Consider the following 13,049-nt stretch of genomic DNA (forward strand, 5'->3'; position numbering starts at 1 on the left):
GACAGACTTTCTCAGCCACAGTGTAGTTTTGCCTTTGCTTTATTTGGGCTATATTTTGTGTGGCCTATAGCCCTGGGATTTCCTCGGGCTCCCCTAAGATGGATGGTGGGGCGGAGGGAAATTAAAGGACAAAGGTGATCTAAGAGTTCTGGTATGTCAGTGGGGAGGGGAAAAAAGGGTTCAGTGTTTTCTATACATATATTTTATACAGATAATATAAAGATAATAATAAAGAAAATGTAATTAGTGGAAAAAGAAATAGAAAAGGTGAGGTTAGGTGAGATCCACGCTCACTCTTTTGGCCTTCTCAAGGGCCCTGAAGACCTGGCTCTGCCAGTTGACGTGGGCCCTCATGGTGGCATGTCACACTGGAGGTGGTTAATGGCCTAAGACTCCCACCTCCTCCTTGTGTGCATCTTGATCACTTCCTTGCCATCTTTGTTCATTTTTAAGTCAGTTTTTAGTGATAATATTTATTGTTTTAATATGTCATTTCGTTGTTTTTATTGGTTATAATCCATCTAGAGTCGCCTCTAGGTGAGATGGGTGACATATAAGTTTACTAAAGAAAGAAAAGAAAAGAAAAAGATGATAAAGAACAGCTTCTAATCTTCTTGGCAGCAGTCATAATATATTTTTATTTGCTATCTCTTTCTAAAGTTACATCATAATTTCCTTCTTTCCGTAAACTACCCTTTTATGATTTTCACACCCATAAATCACAAGCTCATTTTTCTATTTTTTTTTTTTAGCAAAACGTTCATAAGAGGCTTCCCATTGCTGATACTTTTTTCCCCACGATCTTGAAGAACATTCCCCGCCTTGTGTCAGAGCTTGCCTCAATTCTAGAAGGGAAATTTCCTTTTGTGCAAGAAGATTTTATTTCTGGAACAGAGAAAGAGGAGAGGAAATTCTTGCCTTCTTACTGCTGTCTGCTTGTATTTGTATCAGTATACAAAGGCTCATAAATGATGCATTTAGTGTCACTTTAGTTTAGTCCTGTAGTACTGCATGACCCACCCACCCCCTGGAGGGAATTGAAAATGCATTCAAATCAAACACTAAAAGAACATGAAAATCAAGCTTTGATGAGCTTTCGCAACTCCTTTTTGTTCTCTGCAACTTCCTTAAACATTTGATCTTCCTCTTAAATGTTGCAAACATTTCTTTTCTAGCTTAGGACTTGCCTGCTTGCTAACAGATGAAAAATACTCTGGTCATTTTTGTTCTCACACCCAAACATAAGTGCAGAAGTAAGAAACCAGTTCATCCCCTTCCTATTGGCTCTTTAAAAGCTGCTCCCTTGAATGTCTGAAGAAGAGATGTGATTTATTTAATAAACAAATAAATCATGCTGATGAAGTGTTGTTGTCTATGGGATGCTTTCTGAATAGAAGCCTGTGTTGAAGTTAACCAAAGTGTTTCAAATGATTGCAGCTAAACAATGCAAGTAGAAATTGGTGCCAGATTTTTTTTTTCCTTAATATCTCTCAATGGACTGTTCGTTGCAGGAAGAGCAGTATGCCAGATGGATGGCTGCTTGTGCACTGGCTTCCAAAGGGAAAACAATGGCAGACAGTTCTTACCAATCTGAGGTGCATAACATCCTCTCACTCTTGAAAATGAAAAGCAGAACAGCTGCACCCCAAGAAGTTTCGGATGTAGAAAGCATGGACCTGAAACCAGAATGCTTCATCTCACCACGATATGCTAAGAAATATAAATCTAAGCAGGTAAATGGGGAGCCAAAGAAAATACAGGGACAGCTGGATCTTGGGCAAATTGCAGGGAGCATCCTCAAACTGACTCAGGTCTAATTGATAAGAGAATTCTTGTTTAATAGGTCAAAAAGTGGATTTCAAGGAGTATTTTTCTTACAGCAAAATCTAGGAGTTCTACAAATAAAATCTAAGAGTCACCATAAACCTATAATATAGGTTTGGACTTAAATTTGTGAGATGGGAATTCTCCCCAAAATTGTTTTTCCTTTATCTCAGTGTATTGATTCTGTGTAGTTCTTCTGAGTTTTTGCATCTGCAATAAGGTAGTAAAAGAAGGTATACTGTTAAACTCTTCCATGTTCAGAAGTTTCATATTTAGAAGTTCTCATCTTCAGCTTCTTCAACCAAAAAGATCCTGTCTAGCAGGAGCTGAGGAAAAAAATAATCCTGTAATTTACCCCAGAAATTCCCAATTCAGAATCTAAAAAAAATATATATGTCAGTACAGCAGCATTTTACAGAATTGATCAAAAGTCACAGCTGCTTGTCCCCCAAGTTACAGAGGTGCCGTTGTGGAAAGAAAGGAGGAGATGAAGAGCCAAAATAAAGGGTGTCCATACAGATGGAGTTGCCAACATTTTCACATCCTCTATTGACATTGTGTCTCTGTACTCAGTATTTGGTTTGCTTCCTTAAAATGGCAGATTAGTAAAGTAGCAAAGGTACGTGGTCCATGCTTTTTGACTATTTGAATGCTGCTTGTTCATTTCTATTTTGGTTAAACCTGTGTTTTGTTTTCCATGTTTCCCTAGCTAGCATCTCGCATTCTAGAAGCCCACCACAACATCATTCATCTGTCTCTTATGGAAGCTAAACTGAGATTTATCCAGGCATGGCAATCACTTCCAGAATTCGGCTTATCCTATTATGTTGTAAGGTAAGTCTTATGTTCCTCTGCCCCTAAATTTTTATGGAAGAGTACTGCTTAGAACCCTTTTAACTATTTTTGTTTTGACTACAGAAATGGTCTTTTGGGGGGGATGAAATACATTTTAGAGTTCTGGTGTGGAAATCTTCTTAAAGTCATTGTTCTGTGTACAGGTAGAGTAGTCCTAAATTGTGACTTTAGTTGAGGCTGGAATTTCTAACTAAGCAAAACCATCATTAAATGAAACATCCTGTGACTGTGCTGCTTAGCAAAGGCAATTCCAGCAGTCCCAGATGCAGTTGTTAGTGAGGAGCAGACAGTCATTAAACAAGGACCTTACATGACCACAACCTGTGACCTCTGCGTGAATTCCCCATTGTTTTGTTTTGTTTTTTGCTTAGAAACCAGCTGGCAATCAAGTCTCCTGCCTCCCAAAAGATTCAAGCCATCCCTGGCTTGGTCCCTCCCAGACACGAGCCTCGATTCTTCCAAAGCTAAGGATGTTTTCAGGGGATCACTGAGCCAGAAAAGGCTGGCTTGCTTCCCCTGCCCTGCATGGACTATCTCCCCCCCACACCACACACACTTATCTCCCACCACCCTTTTGGCCACCCTACGCAACATGGTTGAGATGAAGACACCTCTGTATTCTGCTGCCACCACTCCCAGAGGACATTCCTCTGTCCTCTTGAGCACCATTGTTGTCTTCCTCCTTCTCTTCATTTTTGCCTCGCCTTTCTTCCATGGGACTCACCAACCCTGGCCATCCTCAAGCCCCATTGGGCCTCTGTTGGAACTGGGCTTGCCCCATCCCTCATCCCTCCCTCTGAGGCCAACACTGACAGAACTCTGCTCTGTAGGCCTGAAGGCCAGAGAATGTTGGAAAGCCCAGAGGGGTGGGGGAGGGAGCCAGTGCTGAGAAGAGGAAGAAGATGGATGTGTCAAGGAGAAGAACCAGGAGGAAGATCCACTGCTGGTGGTGACAGAATATAGTGGCGTCTTCATCTCAGCCATGATCACATGACCATGGGGATACTGCAACAACTGGAACTCCAAGGGCCAGTTATAAGTCCACTTTTTCAGCACCTTCATTACCCTGAATGGTTGCTAAACAAATGGTCCCAATCCAAAGACTATTTGTAACTCTTGCTTTGGCTTATATACAATATAGTCCAGGGGTCTTCAAACTTGGCCCTTTCATGACTTGTGGACTTCAACTCCCAGAATTCCTCAGCCAGCATGGTTTGAAGACCCCTGATGTAGTCTCTTCCAACATTGCTCTTGGTATCTTTAGGGGAGTAATCAGGGCTGCAATACCTGCTTTGTGGCCTTTTTAAAAATATATATTCTGCTTTTCAATAGCAGGCAATGACCATTTCTTTGGAGATTATTTTAGAACATGAAAAGATGATTAATAAATCTGATTATGTCAGCAAAAATGCTTGAATCTATTGAACACTGGAATTCTCCGTTCCTAGCATTTGGTGTTACAGATTTACAAATACTTACATGCACACCTATTTTGGAATTATTTATTGACAGCTTCCCCATAATTTTCAGGTTATTCTGCCAACATCTAACCCAGACTTATTGACAGTGTTTGATTATGTGCCATCAAATCAGCGACAGCTCTTAATAACCACATGAATAGATCTTCTTCAGGATGGTCTCTCTCAACCTGGCCCTTCAGGGTTAACCAGCATAACATAATGTCATCTGGATCAACTTTTTTAAGGCAGTGCAGAAGTCAAAAAGCCTACTCTGCAAGTTATCTGCTTAGGTATTTTCCCCTAAGTATGTTTAGTAGTTCTAGGTTTGGCCACTAGAGGGAAGCACAGTCTATGATGTGAAGTCAGCAATAAACGCTTGGATTCTCTCTTTTTTGCTTGAAGCCATTTTTAGCTCCTTATTGGTTGTTGGTTTGTAATGAAGGGAAATATAACTTTCTACAGTATCCCTTTGAAGGAAGAGAAGGAGGTTCCCTCTGCTATGCCCTATAACCTGTTGTGCACCATCTTGCCACGATGATGGAGAGGACTGCACCCTTCCCTGCTCCATCCGTTTTTCCATCTCAGCAGTAGCTTCCACTGGGATGGCACTATAATCAGTCCTTTCCACTAGTGCAGATTTGCATTTAGATGCTAACTTAATAATATTTGTGTTTCCTGAACTGATATGCAAACCAAAATGCCATTGCCATCTAAAAGAAAATGCCTAGAAATGCCCAAACACACAAACATGTACATTAGCAAAAGGGGTATAAGAAAATGCACATAATTTCTTGTTGTTAATTGCGAAGTCATATCCGACCCATCGTGACCCCATGGACAACGTTCCTCCAGGCCTTCCTGTCTTCTACCATCTTCTGGAGTCCATTTAAGCTCACGCCTACTGCTTCAGTGAGTCCATCCAGCCACCTCATTCTCTGTCGTCCCTTTCTTCTGTTGCCCTCAATCTTTCCCAGCATTAGGCTCTTCTCCAGTGAGTCCTTCCTTCTCATTAGGTGGCCAAAGTATTTGAGTTTCAACTTCAGGATCTGGCCTTCTAAAGAGCAGTCAGGGTTGATCTCCTCTAGGACTGACCGGTTTGAACGCCTTGCAGTCCAGTCTTCTCCAGCACCATAGTTCAAAGGCCTCAATTCTCTGGCATTCAGCCTTTCTTATGGTCCAACTTTCACAGCCATACATTGCAACTGGGAAAACCATGGCCTTGACTATACGCACTTTTGTTGGCAGAGTGATGTCTCTGCTTTTTAGTATGCTGTCTAGATTTGCCATAGCTTTTCTCCCCAGGAGCAAGCGTCTTTTAATTTCTTGGCTGCAGTCCCCATCTGAGGTGATCTTGGAGCTCAGGAAAATAAAATCTGTCACTACCTCCATTTCTTCCCCGTCTATTTGCCAGGAATTGAGAGGGCCAGATGCCATGATTTTGGTTTTCTTAATGTTGAGTTTCAAGCCAACTTTTGCACTTTCCTTCTTCACCCGCATCAAGAGGCTCTTTAGTTTCTCTTTACTTTCTGCCATTAGAGTGGTATCATCTGCATGTCTTAGGTTGTTGATATGATGCACATAATAGATGAACTCAAAAGTAGTGATTTGGGAGTGAGAAGGGGAATCAAGAGTTTGAATAGAACATGCCCCAAAATCAAATCACTCCCTGCTGTTTTAATTCACTGGTTTTATGAAAAGGATAATATATAGATAGTCCTTGACTTACAACCACAATTGGTACTTGAATTTCTGTTCCTAAGCAAGGCAGCTGTTAAGTGAATTCCACCTGATTTTACGAACCTTTTTGCACCGGTTGTTAATCTCTGCAGTTGTTAAGTGAATTATGTAGTTATTAAGCAAATCCAGCTTCCCCGGTTGACTTTGCTGGACAGAAACCAGCTGGGAATGTCTCAAACAGCCATCCCATGACCTGGGATGCTGCAACCGTAGAAAAATAAATACCAGCTGCCAAGCACCCAAATTTTGATCGCATGACAATGGGAATGCTGTAAGGAGGACCGGATTTAAGTCATTTTTTTTTTCAGCGCTCTTGTCATTTCAAACAATTGCTAAATGAGTGGATGTAGGTCAAGGACTACTTCTAATTCTTTTCTCCTGCTGCTCAGTCTGAGAGTAACTAATGCACATGGGGATCATTGCTTGGAGAAATAGAAGCAATTGGTTGGGTTTTTCTCTTCTTCTTCTTTCCCTTAGATTTAAAGGAAGCAAGAAGGATGATCTCTTGGGGATTTCTTATAACAGGTTGATTAGGATAGACATTACTACTGGGGACCCAATTACAACCTGGAGGTATTCAAATATGAAACAATGGAACGTGAACTGGGAGATACGGCAGGTAAAATGAACTGTTTCCTGGAGGGCAACCATTTCTGCTCTGTTGCTACTTGACTAAAATTTCTTCGCCTGAGAAATAGTTGACTGAAGAATTGCAAAAGAACCTGTTTACTGCCAGCGGAAGAAAGCAAAGAAGAGAACAAGTTGGATCTAGAAAATGAAATAGGATGGGGGGAAACACATATTCTCCTTCCCAGATCACAACCTTTTCCAACTGTTTTATTGGTTGAGAAGGGGCTCTGCTGACAGAAAATGCTTCTTATCTGATTTTCAAGAAGAATTTTCCATCACCCAGCCCATATGTGACTGCTTATGATCAGCAATATGCTCCGAATTGGCATCTCCATTAATACATGGAAATGGTCTCCGTGGGTTCCCCATATGATCTAAAAATGCTTTCTCATTATTGCTGTGAGTAAAAATGTATCTGCGCTTAGGAGAAAGTTTCAAAATAAAGCTTATGTTTGCAATTAGGATGAAACTAGGCATAATAGAGACAAGGCATACACAGGATCCCCAAGGTTTGATTTTTATCTATTGAGTTGCAATATTGCAGGAAAAGTTGCCAATATCGAAGGGGAAATCATCACAGAAACAGACATTTTAAAAGAAAAAGGCCTATGATGCCTTTTCCTTTTAAAATGTATGTTTCTGTGATGATTTGTGATGTACCTGGTTACAGCAGGTATATGAACAACCCTAGGGCGACCTGTCATGAGTCCACTCAAAATTATCCTTTCAAAGCTGACTTTTCTCCCTGCAGAGGAAAAAAAAAATATTTCCCGAAAAGTGTCGAAAGACTGAAGGAGGGAAGTTTTAAGTCAGCAGGCCCAACAGGGAATGGGTTTAAGCAGCTTCGCTTTTCTGCTACTTCTTATGCTTGGTGGAAAATGAAAAAGGAATGCTTTCCCTGGAACACAATATTTTAAAAAGTGAGCCATTAGGACAGGTCAGTATTTCTCAATCTCAGCAGCATTAAAGACAGGTGGAACAACTCCCAGAATGCTGGTTAGGGGAATTCCGAGAGTTTGGGTCCACACATGTTAAAGTTGCTGAGGTTGAGAAGCAGTGTCCTAGGAGTATACCAAATTTAACCTTAAGATGTTTGTGCCTCAGGTGAATATCGAGCGGTAAGAAAATTGCCACCACAGCATTTACATTCTTGGTATTTCAATTGCTTTGGCATCTTTGTCTTTCCCCTTCAGGTGGCCATTGAGTTCGATCAGAATGTTTCTATTGCGTTTGCTTGCCTGAGTGCCAATTGCAAGGTGGTTCACGAATACATTGGCGGCTATATTTTCCTGTCAACCCGTTCCAAAGACCAAAATGAGACGCTGGATGAAGACTTGTTCCATAAATTAACTGGTGGAAGGGAATGAAAGGAAACCAGAAGCTTTTTCTGGACTGCATAGAAGAGCCAGAGGCGATGGTCCTCTCTTAGAACCTCCTGCCTGATTCCTTTAATAAAAATAAAGAGGAAGTGGGCATAGTGCGAACCAAAGCACCAGCCTTTGGCATCAAGATGGATGGCTTTTCACTTTCTGATCAAAAAATCAATGTTCTGCTATTATCTTCTCCTCCATCACCATTTGGGGGAGGTGATGGTGGAAAAGGGCAAAATTATAAATGAAAGATTATGTCAGATGGAACCCTCATACTATTCCATGAATAGGGCAATTAATTACATAATAGAAGTCTCTAGTGTTCTAACGTATCAAACTTTGGAGCACAGTCCAGTTTGCTGCTTACTGCTCCCTTTTGCACACCACTCCTGTCAACTCTGAGTCACTGTCCTCTGCAGCCTTCCAGTCAGTGGAATTCATTGTTCTAAAGAGCTGCCTACTGCAACAACACAAATCATTTGTGGGAAGTGTATTCTTTTAGAAATAATGTTTATCCTTTGCACTCTGGAGCACCAGAGAAGGAAAACTAACCAAAACTCAAAGCATGTCCTGCTTTCAAAAGAGCTTGTGGAAATAGAATGTCTCTGAAAGCTTGTTCTTAGAGATATATGAATTCTTGTGCCAGCTGTTTCACAATATGTTGTAGACTTTCATTGGTGTTAATTGTCTTAGACAAACTTTCTGGAAAGGCTCCTCCTCTCCAAGGGTTTCTGTCGATATTCAATCACCGATATATATTTTGACACAAACATGGAACAATGTTTTCCCGTCTGTTCCTCCCGATTGGTTTTTCACTAGTGATTACAGTGGAGAGGAGGAGAAGCAAGAATTATCCATACATGCTGAGAAGGAAGGGAGGAAGATGTTTTCTGGTTCTTTAAATCTTAAATATAGAACACTGGCCTCCAGTGACTGCATTCCAGTTCCATTGCACATGTGGCTGGAGCTTATGGAATCCAGTTGCTCGAAAGGTGTAGATTCCTCATCCTTGTTATCCTTGAATGACAGCATTTTTCCCACACCTGTGATCTTTTCTTGATTAAAATAGTATCTAAATAAATATGCATTCAATTCCATTATTTTTTGCTAGTATTATTTGCCCCTATATAATTGTAATTTAAAATGTTAGAGGTACTAAGACCTAATGTCTTATAGATGTACCATCATGTATTATAACTGACATTTCATGGGAGAAGATGATAAGACAACGGAAATGAAATATGAATGTACTATATATTAGCATAGTAATTTTTAATAATCAGTTTGGTCTAGTGGTTAAGGCACCAGGCTAGAAACAAGGAGGCTGTGAGTTCTAGTGCTGCCTAAGCATGGATGACCTTGGGCCAGTCCCTCTCTCTGTGCCTTAGGAAATAGGTAATGGCAAACCACTTCTGAAATCTTGTCAAGAAAACTGCAGGGGCTTTTCCATACAGTTGCAGCCAAAAATGTGGTGATAAGCTTTTCAGGGGTTAATTTACACAGATTTATATTCCCTTATATTTGTGCCTGATTAAGTCAACATGGGAGAGGCACACATAACACAGGTGAATGGATCTCATGTGACAGAAATAAAGGGCAAGTGAATGAGTGTGTAAATGTGTAGAACGAAAAATCAATTTGCTTATTTTCAGCATCATTGCTGTAAATTGGGTTTCTTGTGACTGGCTTTGCACACTATAGCAGCCATTCTATAGATATTTTAGAGAGAGCCTTTTTCAAAATTCTAAATGTATCTGCTCCAAAGAGTTAAAGATTCCATTTTAATCAAAGGGGCTTTTGCTTTGTTCCTCCTGTAGATCATATTTTTGTCCCTTTTTATTATTATTTTTAACTATAAAATACTTCAGCCGTTTCTGTATTTTGCAGTTTTGTAGAATAATGATTAAAATGAGCTTTATTAGGTTTTGCTGTGTTTTAGCTGCAATCATTTAAAATAAACTTTAAAATGTTTTTAAACTGTTTTAATAGTTTGGGCATTTTATTTCAATTACTAGCAATAAAGTTGATGAGACTAAACTGAGGGACAGGGGATTTGATATTGAGGATTTATAAGGTAATTTGCTGTGTCAAACACGATTTGGAATCCTTTCCACTTCAGTTAATATTCCCAGTATTCTTTTGAGATTGTCACCTTCAGGATTCCACTTAGTAAGCAAATAACTTTATCCTTTTAACTCCGGAGAATTATTTGGGATGATGAGATAATTGAAATCCAAAGAGGTACTCTTTGTATACTACTACATTCCCACAAGAGAAATGAAATTGGCACAAAAGTTATGCAATTTGGATTTATACAAAAAGTCTGGGAATGCCTCTACAAACCAGAAGTCACACAGAAGTGTATAAATTTGGTTCTTTCTTAATAGCATCTTTTTTTATTCTCTTGGTTTCTTGACTTAGACCCAATATTACCAGGCTTCCATTCCAATATTAGAGGCAGGATAAAAATATAATAATTCCAGATAAAATACTGATTATGGAGACTTCTCCATCTGGAACCATATGAGTTTAAGGTCTTTTTGCAGTTATATTTTGTCTATTTATAGTATTGTGCTATTGTTATTAGAATATATATTGTTATATAGTATATACTATATACATTATAGTATATATTATTTTCTATATATAATATGTATTAGTATGCATTATTCTCTATACAGGTAGGCTGTCTAGAATACAGTTGGATTAAGATAGTGAATACATTTCCTAAATAAATGGATGATCCTAAGCCATAGGCTTCTGTTTATTTTAAACAGCTCTCCATTTTTGCCCTCATTCAAATTGAAACAAATCTCCTGTCCCTGAGCTAAAGAGACAGGAAGAAGAAGAAAGAAAGAAAAGCCATAAGAGAAGAGGAGGGCAAAGAAGGACACCATGAAATTGTGGTCCTGATGTGTAAAAATACCTGGGGGGGGGGGGAAACGGGAATTGCCTCTTTTTCTGAAGCTGAATTCTGAGATATTTTACGTGCTAGATATTCCTTTCATTCTGAGCTGAATAAAAAGGACGTCAAAACACCCCGTTCTGAACTGTTGCATATGTGAAACTTTAACTTAGATTCAAGGAAACACTGGGTGCTTTCAGCAATTTGAAACTTCAGAATTTGTGGTTCAGCTATTTGAAACTTCACTAATCCCTTGGACTTCCTGGGAATGCCTCTGGACTCCAGATTTCACCTCGTATAAGTCTTGAGGATGAGAAGGACCCTTGGTGTTTGCTTGATGAAGGGGGGGGGAAGGGGGAGGGAGAGAGGAATTCTTCTCTGAAGCAGGGTACCATCTCCTCTTGGGACGGGTTGCTGGGTTCTGTTTATCTTCCTGTGTCAATAAAGAATTCAGCTTTCAGCTACCACATTCCAGACCACATGATTTGTTACAACAGGGAAAGATGGATGTCTGACGCCTGTTATGTTCAGAAGGGGGTTTCATAAATAGAAGAGATCTGCTGGGCAATATATTTCTGGCACTTCCTTGTACCTATTGTACTGTTAAGTCTTTTGCTGTCTGAGATGAAAAGAGCACAGCTCCTAACAGCTGCCATTGGATTCATTACTTATGCTTCTTAATGGGAGTTCTTGGCTCATGGCTGCATTAGCCAGGGAACAGACCCATTCCATTTAAAACAAAGGAGGAAGAGCAATTTGATTCAACATTCTTATAATAAGAGGAAAAGTATTTTATGAAAGTTGCATTTTTTAGGATCCTTTAATTGATTGGTAGATTTACCTAAGAGGTTTGATCTTATACGTGTAGAGAGGCTTCACTTCAGTTTCATTAGGCATTGTTGTTGTTAATTGCAAAGTCGTGTCCGAACCATCGTGACCCCATGGACAACGTTCCTCCAGGCCTTCCTGTCCTCTACCATCTTCTGGAGTCCATTTAAGCTCACGCCTACTGCTTCAGTGACTCCATCCAGCCACCTCATTCTCTGTTGTCCCATTCTTCTATTGCCCTCAATCTTTCCCAGCATTAGGCCCTTCTCCAGTGAGTCCTTCTTTCTCATTAGGTGGCCAAAGGATTTGAGTTTCAACTTCAGGATCTGGCCTTCTAAAGAACAGTCGGGGTTCATTGAGCATAGAATTGCCTAATTAGGCATAGAATTGCCTAATTGTTGATTAATTATTCTCTTTTTTTCCCACAAATCCAGGCGTGAGGCACCTTTTAAACCACTTGGTTTGCTTTTGAAGGGAGTATCTTTAATTTTCTTTTAAAATCTCTTGGGGAAAACCAATCAAAAACACTAGTAATTCAGACTTTACAATATTGTATTAATGGAAAGGGCACATGGCAAGAAAATATTTGCTACTACTCAAAAAACACTATAGTGTTTAAACCAAATCATTTTTTTGTTGTTTTTGTTGAATGAATCAGTGGCAAAAGAAGCAACTTTTTTTTTTTTAATGCAAAAGCCTTTTTCTTAATTTTCCAAAAGAAGCACAATGTCATTAAGCCAGGCTTTCTGGAAAAATCAAGATACTGGATGATTCTATTCCTTATGAAAGAATGTCACACCATTCCTGAAATATAAGAGTTTTGAAACTGATAAATGTATTGAAAAATAACTCTTGCCAATTTTATACAGCCTAAATCAGTGATCCCCAACCTTTTTGGCACCAGGGACCTGTTTCACGGAAGACAATTTTTCCACAGAACCGGGGGGGGGGGCGCAGCACAGAGGAAGAGTGTGCAACCTATATCCCTCAAGTGTGCAATTTACAGTAGAATTCATGTGCCTATCAGTAGCTAATGACTGATGATCTGAGGTGGAGCTGAGATGGTGATGCTAGTGCTAGGGAGTGGCTACAAATACAAATGAAGCTTCACTCACTTGCCCTCCTATCATCCCCAGTTATGCAGCCCAGTTCCTAACCAGCCATGGATCAATACTGATCCGTGGCCCGGGAGTTGGAGACCCTTACCACTAGATGACTTGGGATAGAGGGCCCACTGTTTTTAACGAGCTTCAGCATCTGTGAAAGACTTTACACTTTCCAATAGGCCCAACAACAATTTGCTGGTTACTGATTTTTATTTATATCCTGCCTTTATTATTTTTACAAATAATTTGAGCAAACATATCCAACACACCCTTCTATTTTCCCCACAACAACAACCTTGTGAAGCTGGATTGGGCTGAGAGGCAGTGACTGGCC

The 13,049-nt window shown here is 39.9% G+C and overlaps 1 protein-coding gene across 5 annotated transcripts in view; it reads left to right on the top strand.

The window, feature by feature from the left end:
- Positions 1 to 9,858, top strand: part of FERMT1 (fermitin family member 1) — a 42,287-nt gene extending 32,429 nt beyond the window's left edge. For 4 of the 5 annotated variants that reach the window (XM_039359474.1, XM_039359473.1, XM_039359470.1 and 1 more), the window contains 4 exons: positions 1,512 to 1,733; positions 2,534 to 2,658; positions 6,354 to 6,495; positions 7,700 to 9,858. In XM_039359474.1, the coding sequence (XP_039215408.1) occupies positions 1,512 to 1,733; positions 2,534 to 2,658; positions 6,354 to 6,495; positions 7,700 to 7,873 (663 nt within the window). In that variant the 3' untranslated portion in view covers positions 7,874 to 9,858. Of the gene's footprint in view, positions 1 to 1,511; positions 1,734 to 2,533; positions 2,659 to 3,050; positions 5,046 to 6,353; positions 6,496 to 7,699 lie in introns of those variants that run through there. The other variant, XM_039359471.1, reaches the window with a different exon arrangement.
- Positions 9,859 to 13,049: the final 3,191 nt, after the last annotated feature.

Source organism: Crotalus tigris, unplaced genomic scaffold, assembly GCF_016545835.1.
Source record: "Crotalus tigris isolate CLP2741 ecotype Arizona unplaced genomic scaffold, ASM1654583v1 scf7180000019070.2622420, whole genome shotgun sequence".
Classification (NCBI taxonomy): Eukaryota; Metazoa; Chordata; class Lepidosauria; order Squamata; family Viperidae; genus Crotalus; species Crotalus tigris.